This window comes from Sorex fumeus, unplaced genomic scaffold (genome assembly GCF_029834395.1).
Source record: "Sorex fumeus unplaced genomic scaffold, SorFum_2.1 ptg000265l, whole genome shotgun sequence".
Classification (NCBI taxonomy): domain Eukaryota; kingdom Metazoa; phylum Chordata; class Mammalia; order Eulipotyphla; family Soricidae; genus Sorex; species Sorex fumeus.
This window is the reverse complement of record NW_026606322.1, coordinates 4,120,788-4,138,022: the sequence shown is the minus strand read 5'-3', so window position 1 is coordinate 4,138,022 and position 17,235 is coordinate 4,120,788. Positions and strand designations below refer to the sequence as shown.

At 41.5% G+C, this 17,235-nt stretch overlaps 1 protein-coding gene across 2 annotated transcripts in view; it reads right to left on the bottom strand.

Moving 5' to 3' along the window:
- Positions 1-13,587: 13,587 nt before the first annotated feature.
- The window catches only part of IGSF11 (immunoglobulin superfamily member 11), a 187,010-nt gene continuing 183,362 nt past the window's right edge, over positions 13,588-17,235 (bottom strand). For both annotated transcript variants that reach the window (XM_056109386.1, XM_056109387.1), the window contains one exon: positions 13,588-15,834. In XM_056109386.1, the coding sequence (XP_055965361.1) occupies positions 15,393-15,834 (442 nt within the window). In that variant the 3' untranslated portion in view covers positions 13,588-15,392. The remainder of the gene's footprint in view (positions 15,835-17,235) is intronic.

Below are 17,235 nucleotides of genomic sequence, written 5' to 3'. Positions count from 1 at the left end.
GAAACAATAGACTCGTATAGTAAAGTTGCAGGTTATAAAATCAATACCCAAAAGTCCATGGCTTTCCTATACGCAAACAGTGAGAGAGAAGAAAGCAACATGAAAAAAACAATCCCGTTCACAATTGTGCCCCAGAAAATCAAGTACCTAGGAATCAGCTTAACTAAGGAAGTAAAGGACCTGTACAAAGAAAACTACAAAACGCTACTTCAGGAAATAAAAGAGGACATGAGGAAATGGAAAGATATCCCCTGCTCATGGGTCGGGAGACTTAACATTGTCAAAATGGCAATACTACCGAAAGCATTGTATAAATTCAATGCAATCCCTATAAGGATACCCATGACATTCTTCAAAGAAATGGAGCAAACACTCTTGAAATTTATATGGAACAATAAGCCCCCACGAATAGCTAAAGCAATTCTTGGGAAAAAGAAAATGGGAGGAATCAACCTCCCAAACTTCAAACTGTACTACAAAGCAGTAATAATTAAAACAGCATGGTACTGGAACAAAGGCAGAACTGCAGACCAATGGAACAGGGTTGAATACACTGACATTTCTCCTCAATCATATGCTCATCTAATCTTTGATAAAGGTGCAAGTAATGTGAAGTGGAGTAAGGAAAGCCTCTTTAATAAATTGTGTTGGCATCACTGGACGGCTACATGCAAAAAAATAGGCTCAGAACTCTGCCTAACACCATGTACAAAAGTAAGATCAAAATGGATTAAAGACCTCAACATCAGACCAGAAACCATAAGGTACATTGAAGATAAAGTTGGCAAAACCCTCCATGACATTGAAGCTAATGGTATCTTCAAAGATGCCACGCCACTGGCCGAGCAAGTGAAAACAGAGATAGATAAATGGGACTATCTTAAACTAAGAAGCTTCTGCACCTCCAAAGAAACAGTGACCAAAGTACAAAGACAGTCTACAGAATGGGAAAGGATATTCACCGAATACACATCTGACAAGGGGTTGATATCCAGGATATACAAAATACTGGTTAAACTCCACAAGAAGAAAACATCCAACCCCATCCAAAAATGGGGCAATGAAATGAACAGAAACTTTCTCAAAGAAGAAATCCGAATGGCAAAAAAGCACATGAGAAAATGCTCTACATCATTAATCATCAGGGAGATGCAGATCAAAACCACAATGAGATACCATCTCACACCTCAGAGACTGGCCCACATTCAAAAGAACAAAAGCAACCGATGCTGGCGTGGATGTGGCGAGAAAGGGACACTCCTTCACTGTTGGTGGGAATGTCCACTGGTTCAGCCCTTCTGGAAAACAGTATGGACGATTCTCAAAAAATTAGAAATTGAGCTCCCATTTGACCCAGCAATACCACTCCTGGGAATATATCCCAGAGAGGCAAAAATGTATAGTCGAAGTGACATCTGCACTTGTTTGTTCATTGCAGCCCTCTTTACAATAGCCAGAAACTGGAAGAAACCTGAATGCCCAAGAACAGATGACTGGTTAAAGAAACTTTGGTACATCTACACAATGGAGTACTATGTAGCTCTTAGAAAAGATGAAGTCATGAAATTTACATACAAGTGGTACAATATGGAAAGTATCATGCTAAGCGAAATGAGTCAGAAAGAGAGGGATAGACATAGAAAGATTGCATTCATCTGGGGGATATAAAGTAACAAAGTATGAGATTAATACCCAAGAATAGCTGAGATCAGCACCAGGAGGATTACTCCATAACTTAGAGGCCAGCTGGGTATCCTAGAGGAAAGGGCTATTCAGATAGAGAAGGGAGCACCAAATAAAGGATGTTTGGAGGATCCTCCCAGGAGGGGAGATGCATGTCGAAAGTAGACTATGGACTGAACATGTTTGCCACTCAATGCCTCTTTTGCAGACCACAACACCCAAAAGGAGAGAGAGAACACAGGGGATTGCCCTGCCACAGAGACGGGGGGTTGGGGGGATGGGGGTGGGAGGGATATTATCCATGGTGGTGGAAAATGGGCACTGGTGGAGGGATGGGTATCTGATCATTGTATAATTGAAACCAAAGCACAAAAAATTGTAAATCTACAACTTTATTTTTTTTTTTTTATTAGTGAAAAACCATGAGGTACAGTTATAGGCTTACAAATTTTGTGCTTGGGTTTCAGTTATACAATGATCAAGTCCCCATACCTCCACCAGTGCCCGTCATCCATCCCCATGGGTCCTAGCATCCCCCCCCCTCATCCCCCCCCCCCCCGTCCCATCCTGCCTCTGTGGCAGGGTATTCCCCCTTGTTCTCTCTCTCTTCTTTTGGGTACTGTGTTTTGCAAGAGAGGCTTTGAGTGGCAATCATGTTTGGTCTATCGACTACTTTTAGCATGCTTCTCCCACCCTGGGAGGGCCCTCACAACACCCTTCATTTGGTAATCTCTTCTCTATCTGAGCTTCCTTTTCACCTAGAGCCTGTGGCTGGCCTTCCATTCATGGAGCAAAATTCCTGGTACTAATCTCAGCCATTCCTGTGTGTCACTCTCCCTTTTTGTTGCTTTATGTTCCCCAGATGAATGCAATCTTTCTGTGTCTATCCCGCTCTTTCTGACTCATTTCGCTTAACATGATACTTTCCATGTAGTACCACTTGTATGTAAATTTCATAACTTCATCTTTTCTAACAGCTACATAGTACTCCATTGTGTAAATGTACCAAAGTTTCTTTAACCAGTCATCTGTTCTTGGGCACTCAGGTTTTTTCCAGATTCTGGCTATTGTAAAGAGTGCTGCAATGAACAAACAATTGCAGATGTCACTTTGACTATACCTTTTTGCCTCTCTGGGATATATTCCCAGGAGTGCTATAGCTGGGTCAAATGGCAGATCAAATTCTAATTTTTTGAGAGTCGTCCATACTGTTTTCCAAAAGGGTTGGACCAGCCGGCATTCCCACCAGCAGTGAAGGAGGGTCCCTTTCTCGCCACATCCGCGCCAGCACCGGTTGCTTTTGTTCTTGTGGATGTGGGCCAGTCTCTGTGGTGTGAAATGATATCTCATTGTGGTTTTGATCTGCATCTCTCTGATGATTAGTGATGTAGAGCATTTTCTCATGTGCCTTTTTGCCATTCGAATTTCTTCTTTGCGAAAGTTTCTGTTCATTTCCTCACCCCATTTTTTGATGGGGTTGGGTGATTTCTTCTTGTGGAGTTTAACCAGTACCTTGTATATCCTTGATATCAACCCCTTGTCGGATGTGTACTTGGTGAATATCCTTTCCCATTCTGTAGGCTGTCTTTGTATTTTGGTCACTATTTCTTTGGAGGTGCAGAAGCTTCTTAGTTTAAGATAGTCCCATTTGTCTATCTCTGTTTTCACTTGCTCAGCCAGTGGCGTGACATCTTTGAAGATACCATTAGCTTCAATATCATGGAGAGTTTTGCCGACTTTGTCTTCAATAAACATTATGGATTCTGGTCTGATGTTGAGGTCATAAATCCATTTTGATCTTACTTTTGTGCATGGTGTTAGGCAGAGATCTGAGCCCACTTTTTTGCATGTAGCCGTCCAATTTTGCCAGCACAGTTTGTTGAAGAGGCTTTCCCTGCTCCATTTCACTTTTCTTGCCCCCTTATCAAAAATTAGATGATTATATGTTTGGGAGGAAATGTCAGTATATTCAACTCTGTTCCATTGGTCTGCAGCTCTGCTTTTGTTCCAGTACCATGCTGTTTTAATTATTACTGCCTTGTAGTAGAGTTTGAGGTTAGGGAGGTTGATTCCTCCCATTTTCTTTTTCCCAAGAATTGCTTTAGCTATTCGCGGGGGCTTATTGTTCCATATAAATTTCAGGAGTGTTTGCTCCATTTCTTTGAAGAATGTCATGGGTATCCTTATAGGGATTGCATTGAATTTGTATAGTGCTTTGGGAAGTATTGCCATTTTGATGATGTTGATTCTCCCCATCCATGAACAGGGGATATTTTTCCATTTCCTCGTGTCCTCTTTTATTTCCTGAAGTAGCGTTTTGTAGTTTTCCTTGTACAGGTCCTTTACTTCCTTAGTTAAGCTGATTCCTAGATACTTGATTTTCTGGGGCACAATTGTGAATGGGATTGTTTTCTTGATGTCACTTGCTTCTCTTTCACTATTTGCGTATAGGAATGCCATGGATTTTTGGGTATTGATTTTATAGCCTGCCACTTTACTATACAAGCCTATTGTTTCTAGGAGTTTCTTGGTAGAGGTTTTAGGGTTCTCTAAGTATAGTATCATGTCATCTGCGAATAGTGAGAGCTTAATTTCTTCTTTCCCTATCTGGATGCCCTTAATATCTTTTTCTTGCCTAATCGCTATTGCAAGTACTTCCAGTACTATATTGAACAGTAGTGGAGAGAGTGGGCATCCTTGTCTCGTCCCTGACCTTAGGGGGAAGGGTCTCAGTTTTTCCCCATTGAGGATGATGTTTGCTGTAGGTTTGTGGTAGATGGCTTTAACTATATTGAGGAAAGTCCCCTCTATCCCCATTTTGGCAAGGGTTTTCATCATGAATGGGTGCTGGATCTTGTCAAAAGCTTTCTCTGCGTCTATTGATATGATCATATGATTTTTATCTTTTCTTTTGTTGATATGATGGATTATGTTGATTGATTTCCGAATGTTGAACCATCCTTGCATCCCTGGGATGAATCCTACTTGGTCATGATGTATGATCTTTTTCATGAGTTGTTGTATTCTATTGGCTAGTATTTTGTTGAGAATCTTCGCATCCGTGTTCATCAGGGATATTGGCCTGTAGTTTTCTTTTCTTGTGGTGTCTTTGTTTCCTTTTGGTATTAGAGAGATATGGGCTTCATAGAAGCTGTTTGGGAGAGTTTCTGTTTTTTCAATTTCCTGGAAAAGCTTGAGAAGAATTGGCAATAGGTCCTCTTTAAATGTTTGGAAAAATTCGCTAGTAAATCCATCTGGGCCTGGGCTTTTGTTTTTGGGAAGACTTTTGATTACAGTTTCAATTTCCTTGATGTGAATGGGTCTATTCAGGTACTCTATATCTTCTTGATTCAGCTTTGGGAGATGGTAGAGATCCAGGAATTTATCCATTTCTTCTAGGTTCTCGTGTTTCGTGGCATAGAGACTTTCAAAGTAGTCTCTGATGATCTCTTGAATTTCTTTAGTTTCTGTTGTGATATCCCCATTCTTATTTCTGATTCGATTTATTAGGGTTCTCTCTCTCTGTTTCTTTGTGAGTGTTGCTAGTGGTTTATCTATCTTATTTATTTTCTCGAAGAACCAGCTCTTGGTTTCATTGATCTTTCGGATTGTTTCTTTGTTTTCCATGTCGTTGATTTCTGCTCTAAGTTTTATGATCTCTTTCCTTCTGCCTGATTTAGGCTCTTTCTGTTGATCCTTTTCTAAGGTCTTGAGCTGTGAGGTCAAATTGTTTATGTGCATCGTTTCTATCGACTTAAGATAGGCTTGCAGAGCTATAAATTTTCCCCTTAATACAGCTTTCTCTGCATCCCATAAGTTCTGGTAGTTTGTGTCTTCATTCTCATTTGTTTCCAGGTATCTTTTGATTTCATCCTTGACTTCGTTCCTGACCCACTCATTGTTCAGCATCGAGTTGTTTAATTTCCAGGTGTTTGATTTGGTTCTCCGTGTCTGTGTGTGATTCACTTCTATCCTCAGTGCATCATGGTCTGAAAAGATGGCTGATACTATTTCTATCTTCTTGATTCTGTTGAGGTGTGTTTTGTGTCCTAGCACATGGTCTATTTTGGAAAATGTTCCGTGCGCACTGGAGAAGAATGTGTATTCTTTCTTTTTGGGGTGTAAAGCCCTGTATAAGTCCATAAGCCCTTTCTCTTCTATTACTTCTTTCAAAGCCAATAATTCCTTGCTGGGTTTTGTTCGTGTTGATCTATCCAGAGGTGATAAGGCGATGTTGAAGTCTCCAAGTACTATTGTGTTGGTAGTGATGTCCTCCTTAAAATCTGTTAGTAGTTGTTTTAAATATTTAGCTGTTCCCTCATTAGGTGCGTATACATTTAAGAGTGTGATTTCTTCCTGTTGTACGTATCCCTTGATGAAGAGAAAATAGCCTTCACTGTCCCTTCTAATCTTTTTCAAGGTGAAATTAATGTTGTCAGATACTAGTATGGCCACCCCAGCTTTTTTGAGGGAGTTGTTTGCTTGCAGGATTGTATTCCATCCTTTGACTTTGAGTCTGTGTTTGCTCTGGCTGTTGAGGTGAGTTTCTTGTAGGCAGCAGAATGTTGGGTTCTGTCTCTGTATCCATTTTGCCACTCTGTGTCTCTTAACTGGTGAATTTAGACCGTTGACATTGAGAGAGAGAATGGTTATGGGGTTTTGTGTCATGTTTCTGTGCGGGTGTGTTGTGGTTGTAGGGTTTGTCTTTTCTTATAGTAGCCCCTTTAGGCCTTGCTTTAGGTTTGGTTTTGAGTCTATGAAGTTCCTGAGCTGCTGTTTATCTATAAAATAATGTACTGTTCCTTCGATTTTGAGGGAGAGTTTAGCCGGGTAGAGTATTCTTGGGGAAGCATTCATTTCCATGAGTTTTTTGACTATATCTCGCCACTGCCTTCGGGCTTGTAGGGTTTCCTCTGATAGGTCTGCTGTGAATCTAAGGGATGCTCCTTTGTATGTGATTTCCTTCTTTGCTCTTGCTGCTTGCAGTATTGTGTCTCTATCGGCAGTATCGATCATTCTAAGTATGACATGTCTTGGAGTGTTTTTGTTGGGGTGTCTTTTAGCTGGCACCCTTCGGGCTCCTTGAACCTGAATGGCTGCATTGTGCAGCTCTGGGAAGTTTTCAGCAATGATTTGTTTGACGGTGTTTTTTTCGTTGGGATTGTTTCCCTGAGGTTCAGGTAGTCCCATAATTCTAATATTGATCCTCTTGGAGTCATCTGCTAGGACTCTGATTCTCTGTAGAGCCATTTTGAGGTCCCTTGCCAGTGTTTGTTGTTGCGTGTTGGCTTGTTGCAGCTGATCTTCTAGGTCACTGATTCTCTCTTCAGCTGCAGTCATTCTATTTTTAAGAGAAGAAACTGAGTTTCTCATTTCATCTATGGAGTCTTTTAATCGTGACATTTCTGCTCTCATTTCTTCGCGTAATTTGTCGATTTTATCTGTGGTGTTGCTGGCTGTCTGTCTGACCGTTTCATTTAGTTGATTGAACATCTTGATGACTTCATATCTGAATTCTGTGTCAGAGAGATCCCTTAGGTGAGCTGTATCGACAGAATGTTCTGGATTGTTTTTGTTCTCCTCCGCTTGAGGTGGGGATTTTCTTTGTTTCTTCATATTGCTGAGTAAGTTGGGGACCAAATTCCTTGGGAACTAGGTTCCTTTGAATTAGTAAACACCCTGCGGCCGCGTAAGCGGCCGCCGGCCGGAAAATAGGCCACGCCCACTCTGAAGCCGGAAAATAGGCCACGCCCACTGGTGGAGGGATGGGTATCTGATCATTGTATAATTGAAACCAAAGCACAAAAAATTGTAAATCTACAACTTTAAAAAAAATAAAATAAAATAAAGGGGAAAAAAAAAAAAAAAAAAGTTAGGTATGTGGGAGACACACCCACAAACCACTTCCAGCTCAACTATATAACTGGAGGCAAGGCCTCTCTGGTTCCTGATTGAGCTGCTTAGTGGCCATGGTCCCAGAGACTCAGAGGCAGATCTCAGAACCCAGCAGCTTTGGGCAGAAATGCGTCCGTCCCTGCAGTAGGTTACTGGCGGCGGACTACCCCAGGGGGGAATGGGTTTTGTGCCTTGGCCTGTTCCCCCTGGTGGCTCGGTGACCACCATCCTCCAGAGGCCAATGGACAGTCAGGTTTGCGCCTGAGTGATGGGACATGCAGGTCCTCACAGGATGGGGATGGAGCCGACCCTTCCTTCCCTGCCCCAACGAGATCCCAAGTCGCCACCCACAAATGGCCTCTCTGGCTCCTGATCAAGCTGCTTAACGGACATGATCCCAGAGACTCAGGAACAAATCTCAGAACCCAGCAGGTTCTGGCAGAAATCGCTCCAGATTTGTTAAATTTTCAGAATTCCAAGGTTGTGTGGCCACTACTGAGGCCGCACAACATCACTTGCTGTTCATAGTCAGCAATGGAAAACAAATTGTCTACGGTTGCCTTTTCTGCAGATCTGAGTGTTAGGGTAAAATCCCAAATAATAATGGTGGGTCTGGTGTCAAAATATTGAATGTAATTAAAGGAGAGAGAGAGAGAGAGAGAGAGAGAGAGAGAGAGAGACAGAGAGAGAGAGAGAGAAATGTGGAAGTCATCTGCCCCACAGGTAGGGGGAGGGTGTGGGATGGGGGTACACTGGTGTTTTTGGTGGTGGAAAATGGGCACTGGCGAAGAGACAGGTGTTTCATCATTGAATAACCGAGACTTAGACCCGAAAGCTTTGTAACTGCTCTCACAGTGACTCAATAAATAAATTTATAAAAAGGGGAAAAAATAAAAGTAAGGTGGAGTTCATGGTCAATTCAATCAGCCTGGTCAGTGGCTGAATAAATAGTAATACTTCTACATTTAAAAAAACACAGGAGGGGCCAAGTGATGGAACACATGCCTAGCATGCGTGAGGTCTGGTGCTCCCTCCCCAGCAACCCATGACCCCAAGTCCTGGTGAGAGTGGTCTGAGTAGCCTGGGCCCCACTAGGCTCAAGAAGCATTGCCTTGCCAGGATCAGCATCCAGACGTGAGCCTGCACTGAGGCAGAACAGGGCTGAAGCAACCCTGTGAATGAACAACACAAAAACCAAAATGTAAATGAGTAAATTTTAAAGATTAAAAAACACGGATCATTTGACTAGAAAATTCTATGTGCTTATACATAGAAATCCTCAGTATTAGCAAATCAAGTCCTTCAATATTTAAAACAACTATATACTGTCTAACCTCCGGGTGGCTAGGGAGATCCCTCTTGCCTGCCGCCTGTGTTCGGTGGAATCGGGCCACTTCCCCACCCGGGACGGCCGATGCCATGGGCGGACCAAGGAGGAAATGAGAGCCAGGCTGATTGATGACCAGTTGCCGTTTCTCCCATTCTCCCCACACGCCTGTTCCATTCTCTCTAAACTCCCCATTCTACTCTCACACTGCCCCGCATTCTCGTCTCCTCCTGTCTCTCCCGCTCATCTGCTCATCTCTCCTCACACCCTCTCACAGCCACGTCTCTCCTCTCCGGGCCCACCCCACCCCTCGCCTGCTCCTGCCAACTCCCCGCATTGGGGATAGTCACCACACCCCATCAGGTGGCAGAATCAACATATCAAAGGCCCTTCAGGCTTAAGGGTGGGAAATACCACCGAGGAGTTTTTCTCCTCTTCTTAGTCCAATAACTTAACATCTTAATCGACATCTTAATTCTACTTCTTAATTTTATGTTGTATGGACACAGTCAGAGATACATTAAGCTTGTGGGGTGGCTCTCCTGAGGACATCTCACTATAGATCTCAGACTACAGTGCTCAGGCCAGATTAATCTTTCCTAACCCTAGCAGGGTACTAATCTAGATGTTACTTTTTGGATCATGAAAAAGCTTGTCCATGACCATGCTCTTAACTTATAGGTAAGTATTATGGCACTTTGGCCTGACCCATTTCGATGGCAGGGTAGCTCATTACTTGCCCTGGGTCCATTCAGTCCCTTGTCGGGATCCTGCTTTTGGGGTGCTAGGAACTAAGGGCAACTGAGGCTTAAGTTGAGGAAACAGATGCCCAGAAGTGAATATCATCCGGAGTTTATTAACTCCCAAGTTAACAAAGGCATAGTATTAACTGTCTTCTTGTGTCTATACAGAAAGGATATTGTAGCACTGTAGCACTGTCCTCCCGTTGTTCATCGATTTGCTCAAGTGGGCACCAGTAACGTCTCCATTGTGAGACCTGTTGTTACTATTTTTGGCATATCGAATATGCCACAGGGAAGCTTGCCAGGCTCTGCCATGCAGGCAGGATACTCTCGGTAGCTTGCTGGGCTCTCCGAAAGGGATGGAGGAATTGAACCTGGGTCGGCCGTGTGCAAAGCAAACGCCTACTGTGCTATCTCTCCAGGCCCCCAGCCCCCCCCAAAAAAACAATACTCTGAATTAACTATGTAAAGGACTTAAGGAGAAGAGAAAAGCAATATTTACAATAGAGCACAAGGAAAGAGGTTACAAATCAAAACAGAGGAATGGGAGCACTGTGATGGGGGTAACCCAAAAAACCTAAGCTCCCTATGGCAAGGCAGGAAGGACAAACCAATGCTATCCTACAATATACCATGACAACTTGAAATTTATCCAGGTAGACAATGTTGATTCAAGATTCAAAAATTACTCAATGTAAACCTGCATTTCACTGACTGATGAAAAGAAATCATAGGAGCTTTTCAGTGGATAAATAAAAATTGGGAAAATTCTACCATTTATATATGATAGTCTGTCTCTAGTAAGCATAAAACTTAAAAACAAAAACAGTAGCTACACTGTGGGACCAGAGAGACAGTCCAGGGTAAGGTGTTGGCTCTGCATGTACCCCAGCGTTTTTGATACCTGGCACCATATGTGGTCCTCTGAGCACCACCAGAAGTGATATCTGAGCACAGAGTAAGAAATAAGTCTTTAACACCAATTTGTGCAGCTCCACAACAACAAAAAAAGCATTTTATAAACATATAACATCAATAATGGTGAAAGGATAATTTTCCCCAATGTTGGGAACATTGTGAGACTTGTTACTGTTTTTGGCATATCAAATACGTGATGGGGATCTAGCCAGGTTCTGCGTGAGGACGGGATACTCTCCGTAGCTTGCAGGGCTCTCTGAGAGGGATGGAGGAATCGAACCTGGGTCAGCCGCCTGCAAGGCAAAGACCCTACCCATTGTGCTATTGCTTCAGTGATTATCATAAGACAAAACAAAACAAAACAAAACAAAAAAAGATTGGAGAAAAAGAAAATTATCCTTGTTCTTAGAGAACATGATTTCACATGTCATGTGTAGAAAATCCCAAGAGAGCTACAAAAACAATTTTTAAAAATGAAGAAAGTTGAGTATACTTCATAATACAAAATTAACACAAAAATTCAATTAAATCTCCATCAACAACAAATAGTCATATATTTTATGACTATAATTTTTGCTTCAGACCACATATGCATATGTATCTAGTTTGTGTAAATACACTCTATGATGTTTTCATCATGATAAAATTTCCTGACACAATTCCTAGAATAGATACTTTTCGTTATATAAGCATGAATATATATATATATATATATGTGTGTGTGTGTGTGTGTGTGTGTGTGTATGAAACTTTAAAGGGATTTGCTTTTCTTCAAAGAAAATTAAATTCTCAGGTATAAATCCCACAAAATGTATTCCTAACACGGGTTTTGTGACCTAAATCTCCGGTTTTCAGAGTCAGGGATGGGAGACCTCCTCTCATTCCTCCCATCCACCTTTTCTTCTGGGAGTCTAGCAGTCATACCCAAGAACTGCCTCTGGTGTTTCGTGATGCTTAATAGAACTCATTAACTGGCCACGATCTAGAGACTCATAAATAAATCTCAAAAGAGATCAACAACCTGCAGAGATGCTTCCGGACTCCAAAGTCACCATCCAGTTAAAAATTTAACTCCAATTATATCACCCCATTCAAAATTTTAGAAATTCTGGAGCAACAGCTCATTCTCTACACCACTAATATATCAGAAGTAGCATTCCACATTGGATGGGATGCAAAGTATAACAAAGTATAACAAACCAATCTCAATTAAGAAAATATTAACACACAAGTAACAACCTGTAACAACATGTTAGTAGTTTGTGTATAAGGGCTTAATGGCTCCAGGGGGACATTCAACAATCTTCACACATTTTCTTCTAAGGAAATTTTTTGGATCATTTTTATCTATTATTTATAACAAGCAATACAAAATAAATTATTTAGAGCCTGCTTTTGGGGCAGGCTTGGAAAATGGTTGGGAAAATTGGAAATAATGATGGTGGGAAGGTGTAATTGTACTGAGATCAATGTTGGAATTTTAAATGTAATAAATGATTACAATAATCAATATTTTATATATCTTTGTGAACAACTTAATAAAAATAAAATGCAGTTTTAAAAAACCCAAAATTTATACCTAAAATTTTATATCTAAAATTTATTTCTGAAATTAAGTAGATTTGCGTTCTCCCAAGTTACAAAATGCTACTGAAATAAATCAAGATCTAAGTGGAAAGATATTTCATGTTCAATGCTTGGAAGACTAATTATAGCGAACATTACATTTTTTTCCAAATTACACTGTACAATTAGTGTGATTCCTATTGAAATAGCAAGATGTTTTGTAGAGATTGACCATCTAGTCAAAATTTTCTGGGAGAACAGAAAACCTGTATAGCCAAAACAATTGAAAAACAACAGTGGGAGGAGAAAATTTTCCAGATGCTAAAAGTTATTAAATAGCTACAGTGGTCAGCACAGTATTTGGTGCAGGGGAAGATACAAAGATATTGTGGAACAGCTTAAGAACTCAGAAAGAGAGCCACACAACTATGGGATAAACAATTGTTTTCAAAGGTGCAAAAAAAAAAATTCATTGGAGGAAGAAATATCAATATATTTCGACATATTGATACTGATAAATGCATGACTATTTATTTCAGAGAAATGAAAACTACTGTTCACATAGAAGCCTGTACAAAACATGTTCATAGCAGCTTGATTCGTAATAGCTCCAGATTGTAAAGAACTGAAAATGCTCTATCTCCTTCTATGGGCAAATGGCAAAACAAACCACAACACCCATAGCTTGAAATACTATTCAGCAATAATAAAAATGAACGAACTACTGATACATGCAACAACCTCGATGTGTCATAACACTATGCTGAGTGGAAAAATCAAGTGAAGTATCATGGATGAGACTGAGTTCTTGTGTAAGGCAGACTTAAAGAGATGACAACATAACTAAGAACATGCGACTTGCAAAGAAGGAAGATGGTTGTGGCAGCACACGAGAGGTGAAGACATGATAGACTGAAGGTAACTAGATGAACTGGTGCCCATGCGTACACAGCTGAGTGCAACACAATGGTTGATAAATTCTAATAGTTACACAAGATGTTACTGAAGGGAGAGACCAGGGACAGGGTATGTGGGAAACTATATACTTTATTTTTTACCATTACATGTTCATATAAAATTATAGCAAATCAATGAAAACGTAGTAACGTCTAATATAAGTCAAAAGTTACTATCATGATAACTCTCTAAAGTGAAACTTGGGCACATCAGTTCAGAAATAATGCTGTTTATCTACTCAATGCTCATGCCAGGGGCTATGCTAGGTGATAAGGGATGAAAAAGCAATCACGAGTGTTGTTTTCTTAAAAAAGGAAATGGAAAGATAGCTCACTGTACACAAAGGGGTCACAACACCTCAGGGTAAGTGTGCAAACTGGACTCAGATTTCTAACAGTGAGGCTTAATAATTTTGGAATATGTGATTATTAAAATGATTAAACACTGTGATCAAAGGGAAATGTTCATAATAATGTTAAGGGTAACACCAAATCATATTTTCATTAGCATATGAAAAAGACAACTTATTTTTATATGAATACATTTTATTTAATTTTAGATCATTAGAAAGAATAAAGAATCGCAAGATAAATGCTTTCTAGACATCTGATAGTTTCTTTTGTGTCATAGTATTTTCATTTTTCTTTATAAAAAAGTATAGACATTCATTTAAATTTTTACAAAGTCAAGAACCATCAAGTGGAGAAAAATAAGTAACGCTAAAGTCAATTCAGCTTTTCGCCATATTGGTTAGACTCTGCACTTAGCCCTCTTAGAAAAAGAGCGTATGAAGCAGCTGATGGTTTCTGTATATATAAATATATCTGCACATATATTTATATATATTTATCTATGTGAAAATCAGGCGGCTACTTGTCCTCCTGCAAGTATGACTGCAAGCATGACTCTGCTTGCAGGAACAGAGGGCAAGAAGCCTAGTGTGAAGAGAGAGTGAGAAAGCATCAGCAAAGAAAAGATTCTCTGATCCAATCTTTCATCGGCATCATATCTTAAATAATTTACAACACGAATCTGGCAAGAAATCGGTTGTGTGTTGCTAAACATGTGAATTATTCAGGCAAGACAAGTTACCAGTACAAGTTCGGATCTACACAGCACAAAACCGAGAGTCTGTAAAGTATCTGATAAAGGCCAGAGCCACCGAGTCAGGTTATTAAACACAAAGGGAGTCTCTTTACAGTGGTATAAAATGCGTTTGGGCAAAATTGCGACCCTGAGCTGTGACAAATATAGGGCAGACCGCCTCCGATGCATACCTGAAGATATCTGTCTCATCTCTTTCACAGAAATAATTGGAGGGAAACAAACCAAAACAAATATCCCTGTGGTCCCTGAAACAGCCTTACTACCCTCCACTCGTCAAACACGGAGAGAGTTATCTATGGCCCGTGGGAAAGGCGTCAGAAGCTGCTCTCCTTACTGCAGGGTCAGCGAACAATCTCTGAATCACCCCTGGTCGGGGGAGGGCGCTGACCACAGTCTTTTTGTCCTTAGCCCAATGCCTTGCATATATATATATTTTTTAATACAAAAGTTTTCTTTTAAAAGTATTTTCTTAGGAAATAATGAACAGTAATTGTCATGGACCAACAACTGGCCCTAGAAAAAGAGACAGGCAAGAGAGGCAGTCTGTCCATAGAGCAATATTCCAAATATGAAATTCATGGTTTGGGAAGAGATAATATATAAAAATGAAAGGGCTTCTCAAAGAAGTTTCTCCCTCCCCCCTTTTCTTTTGAATTTTGTGTAAAAATGATACAAGAACCAGCCTTGTTATTGAGACCAGTATTAACCATCAAGCCCTCGACACAGAGTGAATTGGAAAGGCAGAACAGATCACAGGGTTGCTCACTGTTTTTCCTAAAGACACCTATCTTTTTAAAATAATTTCATTATTTAAACTCCATCTGGCACTTGAGTCTTTTGGAAAATTATTATCAAGTTAGGCATGTATTAAAGAGCAAGCCTGTCGGACTTCAGTTGCAACTTCAAGGGCTCTTCTGCTTTCCTATTCCCCCACCCCCCCTTGGCTTGGCACATCTTTGAGATCCAGCTTTGTGGACAGAATCCTGGGACATCACAGTGGGGACACCAGTCTTTCACCGAATAGTCACTGCACACATCTTGGCGACCGGGAAAATGCATTGCCTCCTCCTCCTCCTCCTCCGCCTTTTGCTGTTCTTGTTAGCCAAGAAGTGTTGAAGTGTTCCTTTGGCAGCACACCTCGACTCCACACTCCCCTGGGGGAGGGGGCGTCCCACCGATTCTTCCCTGCCCAAAGTCTACACCAGAGACCCAGCCCGGCTCTGGGCTGGCACCATAACGGGCACAGCACCAATCCGCTCCAGGGCAGCCTGGCTGACCGTGTAAGTCTGCGCGTGGGGGGGCCGAGGCTTCCTGGGGACTGAACCGTTGCTCCTGGACACAACCTGCGGTGAGGACCCTCTGTTGGCCGAGACCACCAGAGTCTTCTGCGGCACAGGGGCGAGATGGGTCCCATTGGCGTAGATGGACGGCACGGTAGCGGTGCCCGAGTGCAGAGAGAAGGACTGGCGCAGGTCGCTGAAGTGGTTGAACGACCCCATGTTCCTGCGGGCCTTGGGGTTGCTACTCCAGTACCGGCTGTTGTAGGTGTTGGAAGAGGTCAGCGTGTTGTTCTCGGAGGAGGACACCTCGGTGTGCAATGCTTTGGCAGAGGAACACTTGGGTGGAAGGTCATCCTCTCTGCAAAGGAACAAACGTCAAGATGCTGTTAGGCTTTCTTCCCTTCTCTTGGGTGGGTGGGTGGGTGGGTAGGGGGGAGCAAGGGAGTGGAAGCACATCCAGGTTGCTCAGAGCTTACTCCTGGCTTGAGGGGAGAGGGGAGGACCACATGCAGTGTCAGGCGGGTCAGCCATACCTGAGACAAGCACCTCCCCTCTCCCCAAGCCCTCTCTCCTTAGGCTCTTCTTGGGGTCTATTCCACGCCCCTTCTATCCAGCACAGCACATCTTTTCCAACTGTGAAGGCAAACATGTCTACAATATACAAATCCTTGGGACAGCTCAAACTGTTGTGAAAGCAAAGAAGGTCCTGGGGACCTCTGCTCTGACAAGTCCATTCCCTTGGAGGTATCTGTCACTGTCTTCCCATTGTTCATCGATTTGCTCCAGCGGGCCCAGTAACATCTCCATTGTGAGACTTCTTGTTACTGTGTTTGGCATATGGAATACGTTGCGGGGAGCTTGCCAGGCTTTGCCATGTGGGTGATATACCCTCGGTAGCTTGCTGAGCTCTCCGAGAGGGGCGGAGGAATTGAACCCGGGTCGGCAGGGTTGGCCGCATGCAAGGCAAATGCTCTACCGCTGTGCTATTGCTCTCCCTCAGATCTCAGTCACAAATAAAAAAAGGTATTATCTCTTAAAGGTTATCTTAAAGATTATCTTCCAGCATGAGTGAAATAGGAGTATATAATGTGCACACATTTGTATATATACATATGTGTGTATATTTATATGCATACAAGCATGTGTGTATATAAAAGTGTATATATACATTTTGGAGTATATGTATATATATATATATTTTGCTCCAAAACTATATATGGGATTATTATTTTTTGCTTAAAATAGTCCATAAAGAAATCCACTGAGAAATTTTCTAAAAGTAATTAGGCAGTCAAGCTCCTGGTAGGGGAAACTTCAAAACATGATTAGACTCTTCTATTAAAAAGATAAAATCTTAAATCAGAACAATAGTACAGTAGGTAGAATGTTTGCCTTGTATATACCCAACCTAGGTTTGATCATTGGCACCCCATATGGTCCCCCAAACCCATCGACAGGAGTGATTCTTGAGTGTAAAGGCAGGAGTAAACCCTGAGCTCTACCAGGCATGGCCCAAAAACTGAAAAAAAAAAAGATAATACCCTGACTTTCATAAAAACATGAATGCAACTTAAGGCAATTACACTAAGGTAGTGAAATAATTCAGAAGCAGAACAACAAAGATAGCAAGTTTTACTCACACGTGGAGTATAAACTAACAAAGAAAACCAACAAGATACAAGGAAAATAGCAAACTCAAAAAAAAAAAAATGAAGTGTTTGCTAGAACAAATTGAGGAAGGAAGTGCCAAGACTGGCAG